The sequence below is a fragment of the Heterocephalus glaber genome, unplaced genomic scaffold (assembly GCF_053883595.1).
Source record: "Heterocephalus glaber isolate CG9 unplaced genomic scaffold, H.glaber_assembly_v1.0 deba00001479, whole genome shotgun sequence".
NCBI classification, from domain to species: Eukaryota; Metazoa; Chordata; class Mammalia; order Rodentia; family Bathyergidae; genus Heterocephalus; species Heterocephalus glaber.
The window spans coordinates 20345275-20357936 of record NW_028258316.1 but is presented as its reverse complement, the minus strand read 5'-3'; the positions used below and the strand labels follow the sequence as shown (position 1 = coordinate 20357936).

The 12662-nt window shown below is 47.8% G+C and overlaps 1 protein-coding gene and 1 pseudogene across 9 annotated transcripts in view; one reads left to right on the top strand and one right to left on the bottom strand.

The window, feature by feature from the left end:
• Tmem268 (transmembrane protein 268) overlaps positions 1 to 12662 on the top strand; it is a 44695-nt gene that overhangs the window by 487 nt on the left and 31546 nt on the right. For 6 of the 9 annotated variants that reach the window (XM_087183317.1, XM_087183312.1, XM_087183313.1 and 3 more), the window contains exons 2-3: positions 4710 to 4894; positions 10607 to 10716. In XM_087183317.1, coding sequence (XP_087039443.1) covers positions 4786 to 4894; positions 10607 to 10716 — 219 coding nt within the window. In that variant the 5' untranslated portion in view covers positions 4710 to 4785. The other 3 variants (XM_087183314.1, XM_087183315.1, XM_087183316.1) reach the window with 3 other exon arrangements.
• LOC101720994 (septin-7 pseudogene) lies at positions 6612 to 7984 on the bottom strand (annotated as a pseudogene).

Genomic DNA, 12662 nt, shown 5'->3' with positions numbered 1-12662 from the left:
TCGCCTGCGCCTCGGCCTGGTTGGCGCCAGAGGGCCTGGGTGGCCGGAGCGGCGGCGTCCGGGGAGTTTCGCGCGCCTCAGGCCGGTGGACGTGGAAGTTGCTCTCCCGGGGGCCACTTCCGGGGTGAAGGAGATCCTTCCACCCCTGTCCCAGGCTGCAGACCTGCACTAGACTGGAGGGTGGGGACAGGGGCAAGAGCCAGCTGGCCAAGGCCGTGTAGGGTGGGACATCTCCGGCCTCAAAGAGCCGGGGTTTCCCTTCTGGCTTGCTCTGGGTGGCCCCTCGATTTTGGGTAGTTCACTTTGTTTTCTGGGTCTTAATGTCCATATCTATAGGATGGGGAGTTGGACTCATTGTCTCTGTAGGTTTTTCCACCGCAAACTTTGGTGACAGGTGCTCTTATGATCTCTTGTTGGATTACCAGTTTAAAAAACAAAACGGAGTCAGGCTGGGGAGGAAGACTGTAGTTTCTCTTTCCCTATGAGGAATCTCAGGCAGGCACATAGTTGCCCGGGAGGCTGGGGAGCCAGTGTCAGAGGAAAGCCTCAGGGGAGTTGAGCATGTGTGAGGAGGTGGAGCTGTGAGGGCTGGAAGGCTGGGTGAAATCGCAGACTCCCCCAGAGGAGCTCGGAAGGCTGGACTGGACCCGGTTAGTGGCTGGAGTTTCAAGGCTCTGCTCTGCTCTCCCCTCTGCGTTGCCTGTTTGTACCCTGGGGTCTGGCGCTCCTTCTGTCCCGCCCCAGGGCTGGAGCAGGGCTGAGCTGGATGGGGCCTGGACACGCAGAGGGTAATAGCTGCCTCTGGGGTCTTGCTATCACCCCTCCTATCCTCCGAGCCTTTGGCTTGGAGGAGGGGCTGGCTGCAAGGTAGGCGCCTAGACAGTGGGGGGACTGGGCACAGTCCCAGCTGCCTTGATGAGTCCATCTTGGCTTTTGATCGGAACCTGTACCTGTTTGGCACTGGCTTCTCTCAGCTCTATCTTTGCCAAGCCCAGAAGCCTCCTCTTCTCTAGGAAAACTGCAGAACCTGTCTGCCACCCCAGGTTGCACCTTCTTTCTGCCTTGCCTGGTCCTTGTCAGCGTGGTAATTCTCTGTGAGCTCTCCTTTCCCCGCAGATGGTGATCCCCAGTGTGGAGGGTGGGACTTCGGATTTTATCTCTGGTTTCAGTAAAAATAAGGAAGGACAGCTATATTCTTTCAGTGACTGCTGTTTTCCCAGGGCTGTACCTAGTGATTTACCTGTGTGAACGCCGAACCTCACAGCAATCTAAGGTTACCATCATTATCCCCACTTCCGAGGAAGGAAATTGAGGCAGAGAGAAGTCCAGTAATTTGCTCAAGGTCACCTAGGTGGGAAGTGGCCGGACCGGGCAGGTTACTTTTAGGTTGCACAGAACAGCCTCAGGTGAACAAAGGAAGCCTTTCGGATTGGGGCTTTGTGGAGCCAACTACAGTGACCCAGGTCTTTTTTCCCAAGACCTTGGATTTTTGTGTGATTTTGCAACAATGGAACCTTTGGTGCAGCCTGGAAGACCTTAGACCTCTGTGACTCCAGCTTGTGCACGGTACTTCCTTGAAGCTGGGTCCCCCAGGAATCCGAGGCTCCAGGACAGCCTCTCTGGCTGCAGGCTCCTGGCTAGGACATCTTTGTCTGGAGCTTGGATGCAAGGGTTCTGTTGGGGTGTGGGCCCAGCAGATGATCAGATGAAGCTGAGAAGGGCTTCAGTGCTTGTCTGTGCACATGAGTTCTGTTGCTTTTGTGCCTCTTAGGGGTACAAGGTGAGAGGAAGAACGAAGGCATGGTAGGATTGGCTGGCAAGTGCTCAGTGTATCTGAGAGTACCGTGGGTAGGTGAGGAGAAGACCCTGCCCTCCCCGGGGAAGCATCTTAGGCTGCCTGGAATTTGTTTCTAGATCACACCTGAAAACCCAGTCTCTTCTGACCTGCTCTGCTTCAAGATGTTTCAGAAACAGTCCTAGAATTAGATAGCCAGGGTGCAAGGGCATGGAGGTTGTGAGCCTGGACTCTGAAGCCATGTACCTGGAGTTCTTCCCTGGCTCCTAAACTGGTGGCTGCCCAGCTTACAGCAGGTCACCTCACAGCATTTACCTTCTGTTTTCTTTCCTGTGAAATAGGGAAAACATTTTGAGGAAAGGGGTATGTATGATAGGCAGAATACTGGATGTCACGCTTGCATTGCCTCTGTCAGATCCTCGTAGCAGCTGAGCTGGGCGGACTCCCTTATTCCCATTTTACAGATGGGAACAGCAAGGTTCAGGCCGGATTCCTTGGTGGCGAACACCCCAGGCTGTATGAGTGGCTGAGCAGGAATTCAAGCTCAGGCGTTCTGAGTCTGAAGTCTTCCACCTCTTTATAACATTTTGCAGCTTTCTGGCTGTAGAGAGAGCCTAGGCAAGTGTATGACCATTGCTAGTTTATCTGTATTTTTTAAAAAATACATTTTATTTTATCCCATTCCCCCCTCAAGCCCCTCCCCTCCCTATGTACAAAAGCTTTGTTTCCAGTTTTTCCTTCTATTTTCACTTTTTTTGGGTCCTTTCCTTCCTTTCTTCCTCCCCCCTCCCCTGTTCCCTTCCCATTTGAACACTTTCTTCCCATTTCCCAACATTCATTACACATCTCAGTCCTTATTTCCACTTTCGGTTTCTCACACGAGAGAAATGTGGTATTTAAACGTGTGTGTCCAAATTAGACCATTGCTAGTTTAAAAGCTCTTTTATTTCTTCTTTTTCTCCCCTAGTACAGAGAATTGAACCCAGTCCTCACACTGAGGTACATTCCCAGCCCTTTTTATTTTTGTGTTTTACTTTTTGAGATAGGGTCTATATGTCACTAAATTGCCTGGGCTGAGCTTGATCTGCAGTTCGCCTGCCTCAGCCTCCTAGAGAGCAGGGATTATAGGCACACACCCCGATTCTATCTTTTATATATTTTTGTTGGGAGATGGGACTCCCAAGTAACCTTAGGGAGCTTAAGGTCAAGGCCAGCTTCAGGTATATGTCGCTAGCTTCAGGGGCCCCCCACTCAGGACCCCCAGTTTGGTTTAATTTGGTTTGGTTGCTGTCACCATCTTTGAATTCTCCCTCATTTCTGAATAAGGGGCCCACATTCTTATTTTGCACAGGGGCCCACAAATTGCATAGCTGGTCCTGTGTAAGGTGTTGAGAGGCAGAAGGTGATGGGGACATGCTGACAGTGTCTTGGGACCAGCTTGCTCTCAAGCAGATGTGTGCCTGTCTTCCTCAGTACTCCCAACCGCAGCAGCAAAAGAAGACTCTGGTGGACTCTCAGCAGGCCTGGGTGTACTCCAGGGAACTCAGCCCGATTTTCTGTGGCAAAGGGAAACGCTCAGATTGCCAGGTGGACTCACGAAAGGGATAAAGCCTGCAAGCTGTAGCCTGGAGATGCAATTTTTCATCCCAGAGACACAGAGGCTGTCCTTGCTTTTGGTGATGAGAGTGGCGAAGGTGATGCCCGCTGTGCCTCTGAGGGTCCTGGCTCTGGGGGCTTTGAATGGTTTCCAAGACCTTTTAGAGCCAATGCCGACAAGACACAGCCTTCCCTTGCCCTCTTTTCTTTTCTCCTTATAGATGACTGTTTAACTGATTTTTGTTCATGTTAGCTCTGGCCACTTGGAAGCTCAAAAGGAAATGCTTGGCTCAGGCACAGCATGTGTCAAACAGCACAGCTGTGTCAAATCTCCAAATGGCGACAAGAGCTATTAGTTTTTAAAGAGGTAATGTCCATGGAGTGTGTTGTTTGTTCCAGATGCTGCTGTATGTATGTTTTATTTATTTAGTTTTGGTGGTCCTGGAGATTGATTTCACGACTTTTGCACTGAGCTACTTCCCCAGCCCTATTTTAAAAATTTTTAAAATTTTGAGACCATTTCTCTAAGTGGCCAAATTGTCCAGGCTGGGCTTTGACTTTCGATCTTCCTACTTCAGCTTCCCAGAGTGTTGGGATTACAGGTGTGAACACCATGCCTGCCCTTGCTCTGTGTCCTTTGTATATAGCATGCGTGTATTCTTTCAGAGTCCCTGTGAGGAAAGTTCTTTGATTTGAAGAGGTGGAGCTCTGAGGTTAAACCGCGTGCCTAAGTTTCCATAACTAGTGGTGGGGTGGGATTTAACCTGCTTAGTCTGACTCTGGAGTCCATGTTCTTGAACACAAACTCCCACCGTCTCAGCTAGGGAACCTGATTGCCTGACTGTCTGGGTATTTTTTGTTTTTCATGGTAGTCATTTTTTTTTCTAATTTATGTTTCCCACCCTCTGATGTTTTTCTTGTGTAGTTTGCAGTGTCTATGGGAAGCTCTTTGAGATCCTGTGGGTAAACAAGGCTCCTGTAATATTTATACCTGGCTCTGCCTGGGTACCTGGGGTGTCCTCAGAAAGGGAACCGAAGCCCCAGAGCTCTGGGAGTGGGGGCCTGGTTAGCCTTCTTGTGACCTGCAGGTCTCTGGAGTTGCTGACCTAGAGAGATGTAAGCCCAGAAGGGAAGTTCTCAGTTGAGGCCTGGGCGGGTTAGTTCCTCTCCTTCTCCCTCTAAGAAATGTCCGCAGCCTGGTCAGAAAGACCAAAGTCAGCATGAAGACCCTGGCCTTTTGTGACTTTGGCCTCACCTCTAGGAAGCCCAGCCTGTGCAGGCTCTGGCCTGAAGTTCCTTTTTGTGTTGTTTTCTGAAGGCTGGAGTCGAGCTGGCTGCTCCAGCATGAACCACAACTCCAGGAAGGAGAAGTAGAATCCGCCTGGCTCCCTGCCATGGCCTGTGAGCCGCAGATGGACCCTGGTGGGGCAGCTGGCCCGCTGCCCACCACCTCCCCCGGTTGGAGCGTCCTGCCTGGGGGGAGCCCTCCGAGGTGGGGACAAGGTAAGGTCATGACCTTTCATCCTCCCTTCCCCTCTGTGCCTCACACTGACCTGGACTCGAATTGCATGATTGGGGGCACGGGAGTGGCACCGAGAGGCCTTTAGATGAGGGTGGGGGCTTCAGAATCACTTCCAAGCCACTTTCTTTCATTTCTGCCTGGTTCTCTGTATCCCCAGCTCCCAGCATCACCCTGTGCTTGATCTGTGCCTCCCAGCTGTTCTTCATTCCTCCTCTCTTTCCATGGCAGCAGGAGACATCTTTCCTCAGTGCACCTCCAGCCACGTTACTTTCGCTTCATTGTCTTCAGTGTTTTGCTTCAGTGGGGTTAGCATGAATATCTGTCATTCACCAGCTTGTAAGGGCTGCCTCAGTGGCTCCTGCTGCCCTCCCTCTGTTGTTTGCCTGCTGTTCTCCCACAGGGCCTTTGTATGTGCTGTTCCTTCTGCCTAGTATGTGTTTTCCCCCACTACCTTTCCTTTGTTTAATTTCCATTCATCCTTCTGAGCTCAGTTCAAATATTCCTTCTTTGGGGAACTTTGATGGCTCATTTAAGTCAGGAGCCTCTGATATATTCTTGTTTCTTCCGACAGTACTTATTATAGCCTGGGAATAGTTGTCTGTGTAATAAATGTTGACTCTCTGGCCTCCCTCCCAACTAGAATGTAAGTTTCAGGGTTGGGGACTCAGCTCAGTTGTAGAGCACTTGCCTAGCATTTGGGAGTCCCTAGATTCCATCCCCAGTGCCATTAAAATAAAGGATGTAAGCTGCAGGAGGGCAGGGGCGCTGTGCCATGGTGTGCATGCCTGTGTGTCTACAGCACCCGCTCAGGCTGGGCCCGTTGTAGATGCTCAGCATGTATTTTGTTGAATGAATGAATGAATGAATGAGTGCCTGGTATAGGCAGGGGGAAGCAGCACTGAATTGTGGGGTGTCCTCAGGAATGTGTCTGGTTACCTAAGGAAAGCAGTTTACACACACATCCAGCAGCGGGACAGAAGGCAGTGAAGTGATTTACCTTTGGGACTTTAAAGCCTTTGGTCTACTGAGTTTTGGCAAGTGGGTTCTTGCTCCTTTGTAGGAAATTTCGCTGTCCTGCCTACATATATGCTCGTGCACACACATGTATTTTTCTTTGGTAGCTTTTCTTAACCTAGGAGTAAAAACAACTGTTTCTGAATGGAGGACTTGCTGTTCTCCTTTTAAGAAACAGAGGAGCAATAGTATTGCAGAGAATCCAGAACTCTTGATTTGAAAGGTGAACAAAGACACAGTGTTCTGGCCAACACCTGCTGGGCAGAGGGCCCAGACCCAGTGGGTTGCTCACCCTGTGCTGTGCAGTCGGGAGCTGGGCTGAGACAGCACCCTCTTTCCATGTGAATGCCACCACCTGAGGGGTCTCGGCAGTCAGTGAAGTTGGGGTGAAGCTGCGGCCCAGGGCCTGGTGCAGAGTTAGGTTCTCACACCCAGGACCTGTGCTTGTCATCTGCCTTTATTTTCCTGTGGTCTAGTCTTCTTTATTTGCATATCTTCAATTTCTTTTTTTTTTTAATTGAAGACATCTGTTTAATAATAAAAAAAAAGAAAAGAAAATGTAAAAAGGTGCTTAAAGCTGTTATTTTCTAAGTACACAACACCCTAGATAATTCAAGGCATCTTAATTCTATCAAGAACAACAAAAAAATAATTTTTGTCATGCTGTTAAATCCATCATTATGGATTTAAAAACTGGTACAAATTGGTCAAACGGATCCAACAAACACTGATGTCCAAGCTGGCGTATTGGCAACTAATACATAACTGGTGGTCAACAGACAGTTTAAAAGATCTTCCCTTTCTTCTTGTTCTTTTCCAAGGCTCTTGAACGGTTCTGTTGTTCTAAAATATGTTGCTGAGCTTCCCAGTTTGCTTTCTCTTCCTCAAATTGATGACGTTTTTCCTCTAATTCTTTTTCATTTGCTCAGGGAGCCGCTGGAGCTCAGCTTCAGAGTCCTTCAGTTTTTGAACTTTTTCTTTGACCTTCATCTCAAACACTTGCTCCATCTCCATCTCCATCTTCTTCATCTTGGCTATGTGCTCCCTTCTTTCTTCTTCCATTTGTGCCAGAGGGCTCTTAGTAAGCTGCCCTTTGTTCTTGTTGTTGTCCACTCCATTGTAAGTCACAGCTGCCAGTTTTCTGCTTCTGTAGTTCTCATAGTGCACGTTATTGGTGACATCTTTCAAGTCCTGCATGTGCGTCCTTATCAACATATTTCATAGAATTGTAAACTCACAATGTTCACCATTTTCAACTTCAGCCACACCCCAAGGGTATTGCCTTCCTCTGACCCTTTTGCCATTAACTTCAATGATAGTGTTGCTACCCACCATAGCAAGAGGTAAGCGGTCTTTTATCTTTTTAACCAGCTTATTTTCTTCTTCATCATCTGTTTCTGGAAATTCATATATTTTAATTTTATGTTCTTGGATTTCTTTCATTATCTGTTTTTTAAACTGTTGGCATTCCTCCGGTGTGAGTGTGTCAGCTTTGGCAATCAGTGGGATGATACTCACTTTCTCATGCAAATGCTTTATAAACTCAATATCTAATGGTTTAAGTCCATGTCCTGAAGGAGCAATGAAGTATAAACAGCACTGCACCCTATTATCAGGCATCTGATGTCTGTTCACTCGCGATTCTGCGTTTAGGTAATCCTCAAATTTACTATCAATGTAGTCAATCACAGGCTGCCAGCAATTACGGTTATCCACTGCATCTCCAAATCCTGGGGTATCAACTATTGTGAGCAGCAACTGAACATCACCTTCTTTGACTAAAACTTTGAATTGTTCCACCTGTCCAGTCTTTTTTATTCTATGGGAAGGACCTGGATACTCTGGAGAATACAAATCTGTGAGGAATAATGAGTTGATCAATGTTGACTTTCCCAATCCAGATTCATCTACTACCATAAGTGTGAATTCAAACCCTCTCTTCACTGATTTTCTATACACTTGATTTGGGAGAATGGCAAATCCCACATAGCCTTCAAGATTCTTCGGTTGAGCTACCATGGTGCCGCCTTGGATGCTTCTTTCCTCAGCGGCGGCGGATCCCCGCCTCTTGACTAGCCCCAGCGCAGCCCCCATATCTTCAGTTTCATCTTTATCTTTTTATATTTTATTTTCATGAAGCCACCTTAGATTCTTTCTGGAGCGGTGTGGAGGGTAGGAAAACAATGGCAAATAAGTCAGTGTAGGTTTTACTGTAACTTTTGGATTCTGAGCAGCTTGCTTTTAAATTGTGATGACAACAGGGCCAGTAATTCGCACCCATTTTAGGGTCTTAGTGATGATTGGTAATATCTTCTGCAGTGGCTCTGACTGTCCTCCAAGGGAGCAGACAGACCAGGCATTTAAATTGCTTCTTTGAGTTTACGGTGTTAGTGACAGGCTGGGCTGTGAGTGGAATCCCAAGGCTGTCTGGCTGTGCTTTCTCCACACCCCTCACTCCTCCCAAAAAGAGGGGAGAAAGGAGAGAGAGAGGAAAAAATATACAGTTCCTTTTGACAGGATGTAGAATTTTGAATTTTATGGAACCCTGAAAAAACTCCACCAGCTGGTGTCATGGTGCATGCATGTGATTCCAGCCCTCAGGTGACTGAGGTTGTTAGATAATGAGTTCGAGGCCAGCCTGGATGAGTTCAAGGTCATCCTGGACTACATAGTGAGACCTTGTCTCAAAAAACCCAAACAAACAAATAAAAATCCTGTCAGGATTGAGGAGCAAAGTCCTTTTGTGTTAATTTATTTATACGTCAGACATGTGTGCTAGACACTGAAGCAAGCTCTGGGGATTCAATGATGAACGGTCCGATATGGAAGTGGATAGTTTGGTGGGGAAGGAAGATGCCTTAAACAAGGCATTGCATACGTATGTAATGGAATAATTACATGCATATGTATTCATCTTTCATGCCTGTGAAGGAGATGAGCAGGCAGTTGTGGGTAGGTTGTAGGATTGATCTTCTAAGAGTTGAGAATGTCACTGAGGGCTCCCTGGGAAAAGTGATTGGTGAGCTGCTATGTAAATCATGTGCAGGATTTAACCAGATGAAGCTAGGTGGAAATGTTCTAGGGAATGGGAAAGCATATGCAAAGGTCCTGGGGTGGAAGAGAACAATACATGATCAAGGAGCAAAAGTGGTGGGTGTGGCTCAAGGTAAATCTGTCAGAAATTTCTCTCCGTCTCCTTTCAGCATCATAAGAATGGTTCTTGTCAGCAGAGCTCAGAGGAGCTGGAGAAAGTTTTTCTTGAGGGATTGGTGTTCATTCCAGGCCTTTCTCTCCAGCCGGCCTCCGCTCATCACTGTAGGTGAGAGTCTTGGTAGCTCTGGGTGTGTTTTTTGAGTGCATAAAGACCTTATGTGTTGAATGTGTTGAAGATGTGCTTGGGGGTGGTTTGAGTTGTCACCTCCCACACGCACATAGGAGCTTTATTGCCACTGTTTTAGTGTCAAGGTGGGGCCTTGAAGAGGTGAGGACAGCTCTACCCCCATGTTGAGTGATGTCATTAGTGTGGAGTGGGTTAGTTATCCTGGGAGTGGTTGCTAATAAAAGGTCACATTCAGCCCAGTTTTCCTCTCGATCTGGCACGTGCTCGCTTGTCCTTCTGCCATGTTGTGATACAGCCCCGAGACCCTCACCAGATGCTGACACTTGGATTTCCTACATGTAGAACTATGGGCCAAATAAACTTTTATTGTGCATGATTTACCCAGTTTGTGGTCCATTCTCTTATGGCAGCAGAAAATGGACTACAATGGGAGAGGTTACCAATAAGTCAATGTATTAGTTTATGATTTTTGCTGTAACAAAATGACCAGCAGTTTGAGTCCCATAGTGGCTAAAAACCACAAATGTGTTTCTTTGCAGTTCTGAGATCAGAAGTCTGATGGGGGTCTCACTGAGCTGACGTCAGGGAGTCAGCAGGGCTGTGCTCCTTATTAGAGGCTGTGTGGGGGACTTGTTTTTCTGTCCTTTCCCAGCTCCCAGAGGCTGCCTGCATTCCTTGGCTTGTGCTCCCTTCTTCCCTGGTCAAAGCCAGCAGCAGTGCATCTCTCTGGGCCTTACTTGCCAGTCACATCTCCCTCTGACTTTGCTTCCACCTCTCTCTTCCCCTGGGATGATTCTGGGTCCACCTGGGTGATCTAGGATGTGCTGACTTATGACCTTCCTCCTTTGCGTACCCTTAATTCCCCCATTGCCACAGAAGGTAGCATATCCACAGGGTCTAGAGAGCGGGGTGTGGACATCTTGAGAGGCCATTGCTATACCATACCTGGTTATCTCTTCTTAGATTCAGAATCTACTGGGAATTTAAGTTAGGAAGTTGAACTTCTTCTGTAGTGCTTGAATAAATGGCTACTGTACCAGGCTCTCGGTGTAGTTAGGGGCTCAGTCTCTGTTTACATGTCCATTGTGATGGGGAACTCACTATTGCTGTTCTTTGTGGGGAAGTTTCCAGGGAAGTTCTTCTAGGTTTCACATTGTATCTGAGGAGCCTCCTTGCTCTGCCTCAGTTCTGCCTCCCTGGGGCTTCCTAGTCAAATCCAGTCCTTAGGGACTTGAGGACAGCCATTATGTGGCCCCTTGTCACAAGAAGGTCCTCGCAGTTTGAGGGGAGGTGTCACCCTCCAGAGTGGCTCTCACTCCACCAGCTGGTCTGCTTTCAGAGCTGCACAATGGCCAGGTTCTCTCAGTCCTCCAAGTTGACAATACCTGTGCATCCATCTCCTTTGACCTGGGAGCCGCAGAAGAGCAGCTGCAGGCCTGGGGCATTCAGGTGAGTGCTGGTTTCATGGAGTTTCTGCTGTCTGCCCATCCATCCATCCATCCATCCATCCTTCCTTCCTTCCGACCATCCAGTTACTCACACGTTTACTGAGCACTTTGTGCTTGCATGTGCTCGAGTTGCCCTGACTTCCCAGTTCATTCACTTAGCACCTGTGTGCTTTGGGCTGCCCACTCTGCCCGATGCTTAGCTGAACGGTGTAGAGTTGGATGGGACACAGTGCCCACGTTCCTGCTGCTCACAGAGCCCAGCAGGGAAATGGACACGTGTTGGCTAAATCAGGACAGCATGACATACACGCCACAGTAGAGGGATATGCAGAGTATTGAAGACATTTGGGGAGAAAATGATACAGTTGCCTGCAGGTGAGTGGTTACGAAAGCTTCACAGAGGAGCATGCTTGCTGTGAGGTCTTAAAAGATAAATAGGAACGTGCTGGGTGGGCAGGAGGAAGGACATTACAGGAGAGGGAATGCATTCTGCATTTGCACAGGAAATTGCTCTTGAATTCAGTATATCACAATGCAGTTCCTTCCCATGCAGGGAAGCCAGGCCCATACTTCACATACCCTTGCATCTGAGTGCAGGCTCAGTTTGACTTTGAGCGGGTGAGTTGCCCTGTCTGAGCCTCTATCTCATCACCTGCAGGTGAGGACAGTGTTGTTAGTACCTGTTAGATGGAGTTTCTGTTAGGGTTGAATAAATAATGCTTGAGGAACACGTGCATTGTCCTTGGCACATAGTAAATGCTTTGTGAATCATAGTTCTTTTTTTTTTTTTTTTTCCAGACAGGGTCTTTCTGTGTAGTTCAGGCTGGCCTCGACTCACTATGTAGCCCAGGCGGGCCTTGAACTCACAGCGATCCTCCTGCCTCAGCCTCTTGAGTGCTGGCATTATGGGCAGTCTCGTTGTTGGTGTGACCATAGGTGTGGTCTCCTCTCTTCCCAAAGTGCTGGCATGGTGAGGCCTTCCCTGTGTGAGCAAAGGGCTGTTAGTCATGGATGGAAGCACACCTCATTTTGGCCTGAAGATTTTAGAATTTGCAGCTTTTTTGTTTTCAGTACATGGGATTGAACCCAGGGCCTTGACACTGAGCTACATCTTCAGCACTCTTTATTTAATTAATTAATTTTTTTTCTTTATTTTGAGACAGCATCGCACTGAATCACTAAGTTGCCCAGGCAGGTTTTGAACTTGTGATCCTCCTGCTTCAGCCTCCCAGAGTGCTGGGTTACAGATGTGTGCCACTATGCCTTGGCTGCTTCTTTAAAACTGAGTTGCATTTTTACTTATACATTTTTGTCACCATGAAAAGAAAATTTTCTAGATGCATAGTGCTAACCCCATGAGCACAGCTGACTTTTTCCTTCCTTCTTCCTTTCTGCCTTTGTGCAAAAGAGCATTTTCCTTAAACAGTTGTTTTCAAATTGGATTTGTCTGCCTGTGAACAGTTTGTATACTGTTCCACCATATTCCTCTACTTATTTATTTATCCTTGAGGTAAAGCCTCACTGTGTAGCTCAGGCTGGCCTCAAACTCATGGAGATCATCCTGCTTCAGCCTCCGAAGTGCTGGGATTACAGGTGCACACAACCATGCCCGGCTCCATCTTACTAAATAAAATTTTTGGTCTGTTAATTCTCAATCTGTGTTCACCATCTGCTTTCATGGGGCCTTTGTGCCCTGTAGTTAGTTTGGAGCAGAAAGATGAGTAGGCACTTCAGACTGTCAGTAGATGTCCCTTTTGGCCATATGGGTGGTAGCGCTGCCCGTTCTGGGTTCACTGTGCAGCCAGCACTGTGCCAAGCAGTGTTTATGTATGAATTTATTTCATATGCACCCCATTTTATAGAGGAGGAAGCTGGGGTGTGGAGAAGGGGGAAACTTGCTTTAGGTCACATGGCCATACTTATAAATGGCATAGCCAGAGTTTGGGC